We start from the raw sequence: 14922 nt of genomic DNA, 5'->3' as shown, positions 1-14922 counted from the left end.
GGTCTCATATAAAAAATCTCGTCATTCTTACATCCCTGAGGAAATGCATTCCACTCTCAACCTTTGGGTCTCCATCTCCCAGGCCTAACTAGAATCATTATAGCATCACTAAGCCATTACTCCAGTGCCCAGTGCCACTGCATTCTCTGACAGAAGTTCCTTCTCTTCCTCATGTGATTCCTTCTCTGAGAGAGAAAGAGATTTTTCCTTTTTGGAAGAGAGAAAGAGAAAGAAAGAGATTCTGTCTTTTGAGAGAGCCTAGCCCAGGGCAAGGTAATATCTCTATTAGGCCAGAAGAGCAAGTTGGGATTTTTGGAAAACATTAAGTACAAATATAATAATGCTCTAGAAAATGTTAATTTTGACAATAACTTCTTTTAGGTCACATGGCTTCATTAGGACTTTCTCACCAAATTACAAGTAGAGAAAAAATCCTCACATGTATCACATAGCTTGATTTTTTAAAGCTTTTTCTAGTTCATTTTTTTAAAAACATTTTAGACTGGGATTTTGAAAGACAGAGCTGCTTTTCTTCCCTCAAAGGAATAGCAGTGTGCTGTTGCCTCCACCTCCATGTGACATTTCAACTTAGGAACATATGGGGAAAGGAATGAAAATTGTAATTACTATTCAAAATTACAAGAGGAAAAGACTGTTTTAAAATCAACTTTAAATCAAAATAATTTAATTATTAGTTTGATAATCTCTAAACATTGTAAATGTTTTCCATTTACTGTGTGAAAAAGAAATTGTACCGTGTTTTCTTAAGACTAGTTACATTTCTACTGACTACTGATGTTCATAAATTATATAGCTTTTGAAAGAAACCAAGAGTCCAATGAAGGAACTGATCCACGCTCTCTGCTCCCATTTCTTGGGATTAGGTGACAATCCAATAGAATGTTTCATTGGGGATTTGGTTTTGCTCTCAACAATACGTAGTTAATATTCAGTAGTTAGCTAGTTTAATGGCTGAACATGAATGAACAACTAATTGCAAAAGCCAACACTTGCATGGCACTTACTGGATGCTTGGCACTGTTCTAAGTGCTATCAACACTTCTTAACTCATTCAATCCTCAAAGAACCACCAAAAGGTAGACCACTATTGTTCATGGATGAAAAAAATCTGAGAAGCAGAGAGATGAACTAAAACTAACCCTATATCACAAAATAACTCCATGAAAGGGCCAGGATTCACTCCCAGGAAGTCCTGAATGCTATGCTTTAGTGCCAGAATTGAGTTACTATGACTTGTCCCATCAAGGATCCTCTTCCCTGGATAATATGATCAGTTTCCATAGAAGAGGATAGAGGAAAATGGCAGATCATAAGAGGACGTGAATAAAGGCACAGAAAGTTGAAATGATTTACTTACGATGACTCAGAGAAGCAAGCACATTCAGAAGTATTATAGTTCCTGCCATTGTGACTTTAGTTTCCTGCTGACAAAACACCCTCTTTCAGCTGCCATTTCTGGACTTTTTGGAATGATTACCAACCAGAAGTAAGTAAGTTTTATGGAACCAGGAACCAGAAAAGGATGTATTCAAAATGCAAGCACACAATTCCATTGTAATAGGCACTATCTAGGGGGCCAAACTTTCTTTCACCTTTGGTGCTATTAAAGGCTTGAGGTATGAGTGGATGAAGGAAAAATAAATATGGCTTAACACCCACCCAATAAAAAGTCTTGTCACCAACCCACTCCTCCCAGTTCACCACTGCCTAGGGCAAGCAAAGAAACCTGCCCTGGCTGAGGGTGATGAACCCACTAGTAATGGTGGACACCATTACTGTTCCTGATACTGTCAACTGAGGGTATTGGTAGTCTGAGCCCAGAGCATCTTTTCTGTCTTTGCATTGGTTAGAAATAAAGGGTTGAAGGGGCCAGTTGGTCAAGTATCTGCCATTGGCTCAGGCCCTCATCTCAAGGTCCAGGGGCTGAGCCCCGCAAGGGGGGGGACCCCCTCCCTGCTCAGCAGGGAGTCTGCTTCTCCCTCTCCCCCTGCCAGTCTCCCCAGTTTGTGTGCTCATGTGCTCTCTTTCTCCCTCTCTGAAATAAGTAAAATCTTTTAAAAGAGGAAGGAGGGAGGGCTGAAGAACAGACCCTTGCATGAGCCGGATTATCCACACCCTAATGGCAGGTGTTTGTTTTGGGCAGTTTGTGGAAGAAATTCCATCACGAGTTCACTGTCTTAGGCATCATAATTAAAACCTACCCACATTTCGTACTCTGAAAACAGCCTGTCTCAAGCTCAGGTACAAAATAACGCTTCATCTTTGACATGTCACAATCATTTTCAAGGATTTCTATTAAATTCTCAAATCAAAAAGGAAAATGGAGAACCGATTCATTAAGTCCTTTCTTTTCCCTGTCCCTTATCTGATTTGTTTTCTGAAGCGACAGAGAGAAACAATAATTACTTGTTTGAAGGCTGTATCCAGACTCTAAATTACAAAACAGGACTTATAATCTTAGAGGATAATGATCTGTCCACCTATAGATTTATACAGAGTTCTTTGGAAAAGACTGACAAGTAGGGGACTTTTCTTAGAGTTCAGTTTGTCTTACGTTGAGCCCAATGATTCAAAGCTACTCAGAGTATTTTCCTGAGTCAGGAGCCTTGAAATGAAAATGCCACTACTGTCAGCGAGAACGGGGAGGGAGATCAATACACACTGGCCACAGCTGGGGAGTGGAGAAGGGGCGTTAATACAGCACTCTTGCCTACAGAGGACCTTCCAATACTGGACTAATGTGCCTGTGGGAGAACTAAGCGGGGGGGCGAGGGGGGGGAACCTTGGGGTTTTGTATGTTGCAGTGTTTTACAAATCATACCACCAGGACCTATAATCACAAGGCGGGGGGGGGGGGTGCGCCTCGGTGGTTCAGTTGGTTGAGTGTCTGGCTCTTGGTTTGGGCTCAGGTCCGGATCTCATGGACCTGGCAGCAAACCCTGCCTGGGGCTATTGTCTCCTTCCTCCTCCACCCCTCCTTCCCAAAATAAATAAATCTTTTAAAAAAATCATAATGTAGGACTTAACCCCCCTCTCATGACCAGGCTTCCCATAGCCATTTTCACTGCTTTTATTATTTCTTTGGTGGGTGTAGTTGTGGCAAAGGATAAAACAAATGTCTGGATCATTTTTGTTGTGTTGGGAAGGCTGTGCCAAGCTGCTCTGACACTGCCGGAATCATGATTTGGCTGGGCATAAATTTATATTGACTTCTTTATAGAGAACTGACAAGTAAGGGAGTTTCAAGATTAGTCTTAGACTGCACACAGTAATTCAGAATATTAAACCTAGGTCCCATCTTTTCAGTCCCAACACACTATGTAAATTTCCTTTTCATCATTAAGTATATGATTACCGGAAGGAACATTTTTCCTTACCCACCCCCAAAGTGGTTCAAATAACAAAAGCAAGAAGTTTAAGGGCATTGATTGCTTCTCCTGCTTTCATATGTAGCCTTTAACATGAGCTGGTTGGGTTTCCGCAAGGGTCAGAAATGCATTCTTTTCATAATGTTCTAAAAGATGAACTCACAGAAGTGCCTTCTTTTTATAGTGTTCTGCAAAATAGACTCATTAACTTTGCTATTATTTCTAATTGATACTTCTAAATGGATACAGTCCATCAAAATCTCCCTGGTAAAAGGGCATATTAAGCGTGGCAGGATGCTCCAGTGTTCGTGCTGAAGGAGTCCATGCATTCAGCTCGTCTCTCCTCTGCAAGCAAAGATGACCTACTCGGCACTGATACTCAGACACCTTTCCTTTTTGGTAGAGTTCTGGTGAGGAGGATCCTCTGGCTGAACCAAGACCATCCACCAAGAGTTCTGCGGTTAAGTGTGATTCCAAACTTCCAGCAATTGACCAAACATCAGTCAAACAGAAACATAAAAGTACTATGACTCCAAGGAAAGTGGAGAAAGCAAGCCCCAGCAAACCCTCTTCAGGTGAGTGGCTGAGTTACTGAAACTCACAAAATCTAAAATCCCAGTATTATAGGTAATGACAACAATCAGATTGGTGCTGTTGGCTCTACTTAGTGTTCTCCCAGTGGGGACTTCAGGCTTTGGAGGATCCAGTGATCTTATGCAAATGGTAAAATTCATTTCAGGATAGAATAGCAGGTCAAGGAGGTGTGAATTACGTAGAGTAACTGTTCTCACTGCCCATATTTTCTGACCAATCATTGGCTTTGTGTGGCACTTGCCTGGAACGGGCACTTTTTCATCTTCTTCACCCTTGGGGAGGGAGGGGGTGAATAAAAGGCATTTGGCCCCAGGTATCAAATTTTATGACTCAAGCAAGAGCATGAAGAGAAGCTTTCAAAAGCATCTGAATGCCATAATTTATAGCCAAGAAAGAGAGTAATAAAGTCCTCCAGTTCTGGGGTTGTCCTCTCTGGGAGAAAAGGGGCTTGATAAATCCTCCCTTTTGTGTGATTTGGTAAATAACTCACTCTTTAGCTGCCTTTGAAGCGGAGACCAGTCCTCTGCTTGAGGCAGGAGTAATTTAATAGTATCCAAAAAGAGGATAAATTCAAGTAAAAGCGTAGAGTCCCTCGGGCTCATCCCCATCAAAGCCAACATATGGAGGACAAACTTGATTCCTCTGGGAACAGACTTCGAAGTTGGGGTAACTAAGCAGAAAGGTTTGCCTTCTGCTTACAGTAGAGTGGAAACGATCCAAATTAACTGCTGAGGAATTTGTAAATAGCATACAATTCATTTAAATACAAATCACAACTACTTTCTAATCCTAAATAGCTCTTGTCATGCAACCACCCGTCCAGTTAAGTCTTAATGCATTTTTAGAAAATGGCAGCTTTCCCTCAGATTAACCACCCACATTTTGTTGCTTTAATGAAGTTAAAAAAAAAACCCAAAACCAAATTGACTTCTGAAATGATGTCCTTTCAAGCAAAGCCTGAATTCTTTTTCCTTATTTAATCAGGGGAAAGTATCATCAATACTTAACAACTTCTCATTTTGAAAATTTTTAGTAGAAAGAAGGGTTTTAATTCAGCTGTTTAAGAATGGAATAGAGCAGATAAGATCATTCCCCAAATATTTCAAAATACACATTGTAATTTATTAAACTGGGGATGTTTTTAATAGAAAAAAAATTGAATTTAAGTTCGAATAATGCCATTTCATTCATTCAATGTAATTTCTAGCCTTCTTACCAAAACAGGGTAGCTATTCGCAGGGGCTGCTTTCTCATCTGTGGAGAAAAGTCATTAAGATATACAGTTGAGGTCCACAAGATGATTTTGGTCTGTGTGATTAATACAGATGCTTCTCTGACTAAGCAAACTCCATATGGAACTTACAACACTGACAAAAGGAAGAATTAATTCACTTTATATTCTATATATCACGTTTGAAGAATTACTAGCCTGGAAAACACCAAGGTTTAGGCAGGAAAGCCAAGTTGGCAGAAAGATATCTATTTCATCAAATGAGGGATGTTACTTGTAGGAAAAGCTTTTGAAAAAGCAGCGCCTTTATTATCCTCTTAGGACCCTAAACCATGTCCAAGACCCATGCAGGCAGAAGCCGGACTGGGCCCTGGCTGTCCAGTAAGGCTACCAGTCTTGGTGACTGATGCCAGTTGCCACAGAAGCCGAAGCAGTCGCGCAGCAAACTAACAGCATTCGCGAAGCTGGCCAAAAGCAAAGCGTTGGTGTGTTCAGATCCACTCATTTTACATGTGTAGATGCACCCTCAGAGTTCCTTAATTAGCACAGCGAAATGAGAGCCCAGAGACATGGTGAGAATTTAAGCAGAATCTTTTCAGGAAAAGTCTAGTTGAGTGGCGCTAGCAACTCAGGGCGGGGGTTTGGGGGGGGAATCAAATGAATACCCTGCTGTTGGAGAAAAAAGATAATTTGGGGCCTGAATTATCTGGACACATTGATTCAGTTCACTGGGTGAATTCACAGGTCAGGTTCCTGCTTTCCTTCACCTCTGTAGAGAAATGTTTTCCTAAAGCTTTCTGGGGGTGATCCAAAGTCGGCAGTCAATCACCAAACCTTCTTCCCGTTTCAGAACTGGAGTTCTGTGCAGAACTGAAGCATCAAACCCAAAGAAATTCCTTTGCAACATCTATGTCATAGGCTAACCTTCCCCCACTGAGCTATGCTATTGTATCCTGAATACAATAATATAGCTGGGAAATGTGGCCTGCCTTACATGCAAATCTATGTAATGGTAACTCATGACATAAAGGAGATTTTTCTTATGTCCATGTGAACTACCATCTAGAACCCCTAAGAATGCTACTTAAAATATAGGAACCAATGGTGCCCTCTACAAATATATTTATAACTGAGAAGGTGTCAGATTTTCACTGGTCTTCACACTCTATTAGAAAGAATTCACGCATTTTAAATTAAGTTTGTGTCTTCCACAGAACTGTTGCTAAGTGAGTTGGCCTGTGATTCTCCGTACTATCTCCCTCCATGTAGTGTTTGGCAAGTGCTTTAGAGTCAAAATGCATCTGGGCCCCATTTCTTATTTGTTGTGTGGCCTTTGGGCAAGTGACTTCTATGTGCCTCAGCTTCCTCATCTGTAAAGTAGGAGGTGAAAACAGGTCCTACCTGCTGGGACTGCTGTAAAGATTCAATAATAAAACATATGCTCAACCATTATAATGGTTCCGGATACCATAAGCACTTGGTAAATCATAGCATTATGATCTCTAGACTGTGAGAGTTGTATTCACTAGAGAATGAACTAGAAAACCTGGTTTTCTTTGTCTTAATGTTGTCCCCCGCCTTCCCTCAATCTTATTTCCCTTTACCAAAAATCAGAGTTGTATTCTTTAAATCCTGATATAAATGTAGGTACAGACACTTTGGCTACACCCTGAATTTACAAAGCAAAACACAAAAGGGGAAAAAATGAATAATCAGAAAGCATTCACCAAGCCAGAGATTTGCTTTATCTCCAAAAAGACATGGAAAATTCAGGCAGTGAGTCAAGACCCAGCTGTGTCTGATGTGCAGTGGATTCAGAAACCCTATTTCATGAGCAAGGTGAACACTGATACAAGGTGGAAGAGAAGCCTAGCAGTGTTACGTATTTCTACTTCAGAATTCTGTTTGGGTCTGTGAGAAGCAGAGCAGTCTGCAGGCCCAGCGAATGCTGGGGGACAGGAAAGTGCAGGGAGCTACGGTGGCCTCCAACTCCTGGACTCCTGCCTGCATCCTAGACCCCACCCAACCCTAGCCTGAGTTGTAAAGGAGCCACCTCTCCTTTCCAGGATGCATAGAGGCATCCAAAGGCCATTGTGCTGTGGGGTTCTGGCGCCTGGAGTCCTGCAGACCTCTCTGCCTCAGTTCCAGGCACACGGGAAATGAGTGTGCCCTCTCCTGTCACCTAGAGCTTGGGCACCGTCTCCTAGTTATGTGCCAGGAAAACGGATCTGGATGGAGTCCTGGAGCCTGCTTCCAAAACCTTGCCCTTTAAAACAAAGCCAAGAGTTCTGAAATTATCCTCACTTATTACTGAGTCCAATGTTAGTCATTACCAGATTCACAATTTGTAGGAGTAGCAAAACCTATTCAGCTTAATAATGGCTTATCATGAAGATGTGTTCTTGTAAAGCTGAGAAAGAGCAGTGAATTTAGATTTAAAAAAATAAATACCTAACATAACTTTTGTCTCTTTTGAGTTGTGAAATATTTATTTGTGGGGCAGCCTGGAAGAGAAATTTGAGGCAAATCCCAAATCTTCATAACTTACCTTGCAAATAAATCCTGATGAAGATTTTCTCTAAAGGCCAAGATTAATGAATTTCCAGGCAGGTCCACTGGTGCCCCAAAATTTTTCAGGCCATCTGCCCAAGTTAGAAAAAAAGCAAATAAGTGAGTGCTCCCACTTTTATAGAGAGAATCAATTCCCAGTCGTTTATGGTAATGCTTCTGAGACAGTGGGGCTCAGGGACGTCACAGAGTCCAGAATTTGAAGTGCTGGCTCAGAATCCTCCTGGCCTACCACTTTATAGCCCTCTGAATGTGAGCTGGCAACTTCTTTGAACTCAGTTTCCTCATCAGTAAAATCAAGTTTATTACCTACCTCACCAGGTAGACAGGAAGATTAAAATCTTGGGGAGAGCCTAAGCCTTAGGTAAAGGTCAGTCCCCAGTCCTCCCTCTGCTTATCAAGCCTACTCCCACCACCACCTGCTGCTCCAGGGTTGGCATCTTCTTATGAGCTGCACAACCAAAGTCATTTTAGTATGAAATGTAAGAGAGGTTACAACTTCACTATAAAAAATTTTAGGCTGGTTGGTTCAATCAGAAGAGCATGCAACTCTTGATCTTGGGGTCATGAGTTCAAGCTCCACACTGGATGTAGAGATCATATAAGTAAGTAAATAAATAATCTTAAAAAAAAAAAAAAACAACTATTTGATTATCAGTGAGGTCATGTACTTCTCCAGTACCTCTGGGATGTTACAAATCCATCCAATCAGCCCTGCTGTCCCAAGGAGAAAGATACCAGGATGCTTTAATTTCCTCATCCATCACCCATTCATCCTGCACTTTAACATTCTGCTCACTGCATGCTTACCTGTCAGGTGCTACATGGGTGCCGGGGCCACAGAAAAAATAAAACAAACAGAACCGGTCCTCCAGGGACTCACAGCTTAGTGGGAGGGCAGGACACCAACATGTCCCTACAAAGGTAAGTTCCACGAGCTTGTGGTCAGGGACAAGTGGGGTGTAATTCCTAAAGGACAGGAGATGTAGCCAGCGGGGAAGGCAAGAATGATGTGCCCCAGAGGAGGTATGGAGTATGCAAAGGCATAGAAGAGAGAGACAAAAAAGAGGGGGAAAGACAGACACATGTCGAAGAATGGCAAGTAGTCTAGGGCCTTGGGCCTTGAAGCATCCCCAGACTATAGCAGAGGCATCACCAGAGAGCTTGTTAGGAATGCAGAACCTCAGGTCCCAGCCCAGATTTACTGAACCTGAACTTGCCTTTAATAAGATCTCTGCAATGTCTGTAGGCACATTTGAGTTTGAGAAACTCTGCTTTAGGAAGTGTAGACTATAAAGCAGACACCCTGTAGGTAGGCAAAGACCAGGTCCCCAAGGGCCTTGAATGTCCCAGAATCAGCCAGAGAGGGGATCTAAGTGGGAAGTGATGCAATTCAACTGGCATTTTTAAAAGCAGACCAACATGGAAAGGGGGCTGCTGGAGGGTGAGGGCAGTCTGACAGAGGCTGAGGCACCAGACAAACTGTAGGTACAGTACACCCAGAGAGAAACAAGGGCTGAGCCTGGATTAAAAGCAGAGGTTTTTGGGTCAGGGGGTGGGGGGTGGGGTGGGGAGAGAAGGACTGGGCTTGAGAATGTTCAAGGAAGTATACCTGGCAGAACTTGGTGACCCTTGGGTGTGAGGATAAGAAAAAAGGAGGAACAAAAGAGAAGCTGGAGTTCTGGCCTAAGAAACTAGGCCAGTGAAGGACGCCTTTGCCGAGGCTAAGAAAGCAAAAAGAGAGTGGACCACCTTCCGTGAGTGTTGAGTTTGAGGGGCAGGCAGGCTGGCCAGAAACGCCAGGAAGCACCTGATGATCCAGGTCTGTGGCTCAGCGGAGAGCTCCCGGCCGCCAGCAGGAATTCAAGGGCCTGGAGTGCAAGGGGGCCGAAGAGTGTCTTTCCTGAGAGAGTGTATGGAGCAAGCAGAGATAATGTGGAGAAAGGGCAGAAGGACAAGACAATCACAGAGAAACGATGTGGAAAGTAGGAGCCACTCCAGGAGCCTAGGGAGGCATTTGGAAATGAAGGAACAGATAATCGCATCAGATTCTACACAGGATACAAGTAAATAAGGACTGAGACACCGCCTCCCGCATTATACTGGAGGTAATGATTTTCAACTGGATGGTTCGTGGAATGATGGCATTTTAGAATTGGAACTGATTTCAGCTGCACTCTTTCCCAAATTTCCCTGATAAGAATCAGCAGGGAAATACATGATTGAAACGCACATTCCGGGTTCCTATTCCTGACCCAGAGCATCAAAATCTCAGAATCTCCAATAAAGTCGCCTGCAAAACCACATCTTTAACAAGCACTACAGATGACTGTCATCACAGAGGTTTGGATACCCATCTCAGAGCCTTGCTTCTAGAACTTTAAAGTTGATGAAAGATATCTGGGGACCCTGAGAAGCTTCAGGTTCTGATTAGGTAGGTTTGGGTGGGCCGAGATTCTGCATGTCTAAGGAGCTGAGCTGGCAGGGGACATCCATGCTGGTAGTCGAAGGACCACCCTTAGAGAAACAAGGCTAGAGAAAACACCTGTCTCATTTTGCAGATGAGGAAACAGGTTTTGAGAAGGTAAGCAGTTGATCCAAGGTGACCCAGCTGGTTCATGGCAGAGCTGAGAAATCTGTCACGCACGAGGGGGTCCCTCTGGATCGTGACTCCATCAGGTGCCCACACTCAGCCTCCAGCAAGGCTGGCAGATTAAGTGTGAGGTTAGCGAGCAAATCATTAACTTCACTTGGACGCCTCCCTCGCCCACCTGCTTCTCTCCTCCTTGGTCCCTCTCCCTTTCCACGATCCCACCAGGATCTCTCTGCTTCTTTCTCTTTTCCCAGGCCTCCTCTCTGCAGCAGAAAGGCCAGATTAGGGCATGACCGCCACCTCCTCCTGTGGACAGCTGGAGGAATGGTGGGGGGAGAGCCTTATCTAGGTGAGACCCTGCCAGCCACCGTATGTTGCTGCCAGCACAGCTAATTAGACTGGCTGTGGGAGAGGAGAAGGGACCCAGCGCTTCCACGCAGGAACATGGTGGGGAAAGAACTTTCTTGCGTCTGGCAGGGATGCCAGAGACTATTGGCTGGAACAGGGTGTGATGATGAGGCCATGTCCCTCAGTTAACTCTTCAGTGACTCTGAGATCCAAGCCTGCTGCCGCTAGGACACCTGGACACGCCCGCCCGAAGAACACTTTTTGAGTTCTGATTCATTCACAGGCTTTTTTTTTTTTTTTTTAATGTCCTTACCCATCGTGAGTGCTGCTTCCTGACTGCTCTTTTTCTTTTGTGCAGGTGACAGCAGCGAGCACCCCCTGTTCTGTGTTGAATATTCCCCTTACTGCTCCGTCTTTGCTTTCTCCCCCGTTCGGCCGCTCAATTCCAATTACTGCTGCCTCCTCCTGCCACTCGTGCCACCTGCCACCCCGGCGGCCCAGGCCCCCTCCCCCCATCTGCCTCCGGGGCCCATTCCCTCTTTCATGAGCCCCCCCTCCTTGTCCCCGGGGCCCGTGCCCGAGTCCCCCGCCACCCTGTGCTACTTCCCCGTCTCCAGCCCCACCCCGGTGGAGACCCCTGTGCTGTGCCTGCCCGGCCCCAGGAGGCCCAGTAAAATTTACCTGGTGTGGTAAGTCGCCCTAGGCCAGGCACACAGCACAGCAGCGGCAGGGAGAGGGAGACGCGAAGCTTCCAGAAGCCAGGTGGACGGGAGGAGGGCAGGGGGACCGGAGGGCGAGGTCACACGACCAACCCAGGGCGGTGAGGTGTGCAGGGGAGCAGGAAGACCAGACACCCGCTGCCCCTTCTCCCGACCTCCTCCCTCACAGCGCCCCAGGAGAGAGCGACCAATAAAATCCCGTCATCTCGCGAGACTCCTTGGATTTCTTCACTCCCGCGTGGGGCCTTTCCGCGTTCCCCGGAAGCCAGGGGCCACGTGACCAGGCGCAAGGCGACGCGACGCGCAGGTCCCTGCGGTGGGGCGCGGTGGGCAGGGGGCAGGTGCTTCCCGGGGCTCAGGCTGGAACTGGAAACCCCTTGAGAACCGCGCTGAGAGGGGACAAATTAAAGGGCTCAGTCACTGTTTACATTCCCTTTCCTGCCTACTTATTAGGCCCCACATCTCCCCAAATCAAAAATCCCACCTCCTGGGCTCCAAAATAAAACATATTTATGGTCCATAATTAAGCTTTAATTAAGATCTCCTCTGGGTATGTGAGACGACGCACGTTTCCAGCACACCCAAAGCGGCGAATAGGCGCGGCCTGTTATTTGTGACTGTTCGGAAAGCTGCCTGTTACACCAAGGCAGCACCACGAACGCTTCCCACGGTCTAAAGGAAGCAATACTGTTTTTAAAGAAGACAGCTCTTAGAATCTTGGCACCTCCTAGTCAACGGTGGGGAGGGGGGGAATGTCAAGGTTTAGGAATTGTAAATTTCTTTCTTTTCGACGTTGTCTCTCAAGAACCGTGTCTGTGTATGGCAAGTAATGTCAAGACCTGACGGATGATCAGGCACATGGAAGGAAGCTGGACCGTTATGTGGGCTTGGTTCTCAGTCAGCAGGGCCTTGTATAAATATGAGATGACTACCTTTCCCCCCCTCTTTCCTGGTCAAATTAAGAACTACTCCGTCAACAATGACCGTGTCCCAGCATCATCAAGAGAACTAGGGCAGACACGTTTGATTAAATAGCTATTGGGTTTCTTTTCTACCCAAGCCATCACCTTGCTCAGATAACTACAAGAGGGTATGGTGTAAAGCAAACCAAAGTCTCCCCCAAATTCACTGGCAGACTTCAGGGTGTTGAGTCACGGTAATGAGACTCCTGAACACAATTCTCTCCCTCCTCTGGAAAGCAAGGGGTCTGTCTGTCCTCCTCCCTGAAGAGTGTAAAAGTGTAAATATAACTTGCGTCTTTCTGCTGGTTAATGTATGTCCCATGCCACAGGGAAGACCATCCTGGAAAAGCCCCAGAGGTCTGAAGTTTGGTTCGATTTGGTCACCGGTAAGGGGATTAGGAACCGCAATCAGGGCCCATACAAGCTATGCAGCTTAGGTTACCTCATTTGTGACTGCAATTTCAGGTGGTGAAAAAAGAATATTTTGTTAAGAATTTGCTTTTCATAGACTCTAAAGGCATCACAAGGAAGAAGTAACGGCACAGCTAAATTGGATTACAATCTTTAAGGTCATGACCAAAATGTCTTACTCATCTTTGTGAATTATTACATAGCAAAGGCACATGGGTATTTGTTGAACAGATTATAATAGAAAAGGAGTTGCTGTTTGCCTTTTGGATTTTATAGAAGATTGAGGGAGGGAGTAGCAAGAAGTGCACAGCAGTGAAAGCTGCTGAATAGATGATTCTCAACCGATGAAACCTACATAACAAGTTTCTGGTCCATTCCAGTTCTCTCATGGGAGTGACTTCAGATTCCCAATTAGTCGTAGTAATAGTAGTAGTAATAGTAAACTGCTTATGGCAGAAGCTACAGCTACCATCTAGAGCAACTAATAAACACCAGACGCTGAGTGAGGCCATTTATGTACATTACTGCTAAACTTGGCAATAATTCAGCAAGGTAGGAATATTCCCATTTCACAGTTGTAAATACTGAGGTTCAAATTGCCCAGAGTCAGAGGCTCCTGCCCACACTACCAGCTTCACCGCCAGACCTAGTAAAGCAATTTCCAGGTTTTCAGCTTTAAGACTATCGTTTGCTGAAAACTCAGAGACAAGGTGGTAATTTTTGAAAATCATTTAAAAAATCTGGTGCTTTAAAAAAAGATTTTTTTTTTGTAAACAAGAAGACAAAATAACCTATTATCTAGTTATCTTGGATGTTTAGCAGGAGAAAAAGTTTGTTCCACTTTTGGAATCCCCTATAGTAGCTGGGTAGCTGAACGCATCTTCGGGAGCCCTACAAACCCCACTAAGCAATGACTGTTTGTCCTACAGGAGACAAGGCAACACAGGTTGGCTGAGACAGGGTCCTCATGCTTAAGGAGCTTACCAACCAGTAGGAGAAAGAAGATGCCTACCTCAGGCAATGTTAGAATATGTAAATGCTAAAGGTCCTAGAAATCCTGAAAGTTCTGGTCAAAGCAGAGTCAGAGCAGAGTCAGGGGGGAAAAAAACTGGAAACAGACCTAGGAAGAACTGCTGGTTAGTTCAGGCTAGGGAAGAAAGGTCCTTGGGGAGGAGGATCACACCCCTGTGATCTGTGGGCATGTGTGAGGGCGTGGAGAGGACTGGGGGCATGAGGCTGTGGGCAGTGCAAGCTTCTGCTGCACGGGATGTGAAGGAAATGTGAATATTCTGATGGGATCCCTCCTGGAAAACAAAGCACAATCCTTATGCCTTGGGACCTTTGGGCTGGAGCCCTAAGCCTGCTCCTTCCCTGGTCCCCTGTCTGCTCAGTCAGAATCCTATCACCTCCTGCCCTGTCATCAGATAAAGGCGGGAGGCAGTTGTCAATGGCTGGGAACTGGGAGGGATGAGGTCCTAGGAGACAAGGGAGAAACCCTTGGTACTGAGGAAGTGTCTCCCTCTCCTCCTCCATGCAGGGTTCTGTACTGTTAAAGCCCCTCTCACCCTCCTCAAGGTTAGGGAAACTGTGTCTCATCACTACCCTACACTCTCTGAAGAATAGATCCTCAGTTTCTAGAGAACTCTCTTCTCTCCCTTCTGGTCACCTCTCCAGGCTCCACCAACTTGCCCTACATGAGCCTTCACGACTGGCAGCCTCCTTTCTAGCACGTCCCCAATAGAACATGGTCCTCTCTCTCTTGGGGGCACAGAACCGAGTGCCTTCCCCTTCTGGGGCCCATCAGGAGAAGCAGGGTGTACCTAATCATTGTATTAAACTCAGCTTCATGGGCCACCATGGAGAACTTTCATTCATTTCCTGAATCTGGACAAAAACTATTCACGCAAGCACAACTGATATTTGGGAACATAAATCCAGTTGTCTTCACGGGCCAAGAACGGCTGCTCTCTCACACACAACTCAAGGGCCTTCTCAGTTTTACCCACGTTGCCTGCTGGCCATGGTCATTTGTGAAATTTCTGAACTGTCCAGGAGGGGATGAGCCAAACAAATTCTCTTGAAAAGATTTAGTTCAGATAGTCACAAT

General features: G+C 45.1%; 1 protein-coding gene across 3 annotated transcripts in view; it reads left to right on the top strand.

Moving 5' to 3' along the window:
• MARCHF10 (membrane associated ring-CH-type finger 10) overlaps positions 1–14922 on the top strand; it is an 84333-nt gene that overhangs the window by 36265 nt on the left and 33146 nt on the right. For 2 of the 3 annotated variants that reach the window (XM_082706552.1, XM_082706553.1), the window contains one exon: positions 3793–3964. In XM_082706552.1, coding sequence (XP_082562678.1) covers positions 3793–3964 — 172 coding nt within the window. Of the gene's footprint in view, positions 1–3792; positions 3965–11081; positions 11675–14922 lie in introns of those variants that run through there. The other variant, XM_082706554.1, reaches the window with a different exon arrangement.

This window comes from Mustela nivalis (genome assembly GCF_964662115.1).
Source record: "Mustela nivalis genome assembly, chromosome: 17".
Classification (NCBI taxonomy): domain Eukaryota; kingdom Metazoa; phylum Chordata; class Mammalia; order Carnivora; family Mustelidae; genus Mustela; species Mustela nivalis.
This window is presented reverse-complemented; position numbering and strand designations above follow the sequence as displayed.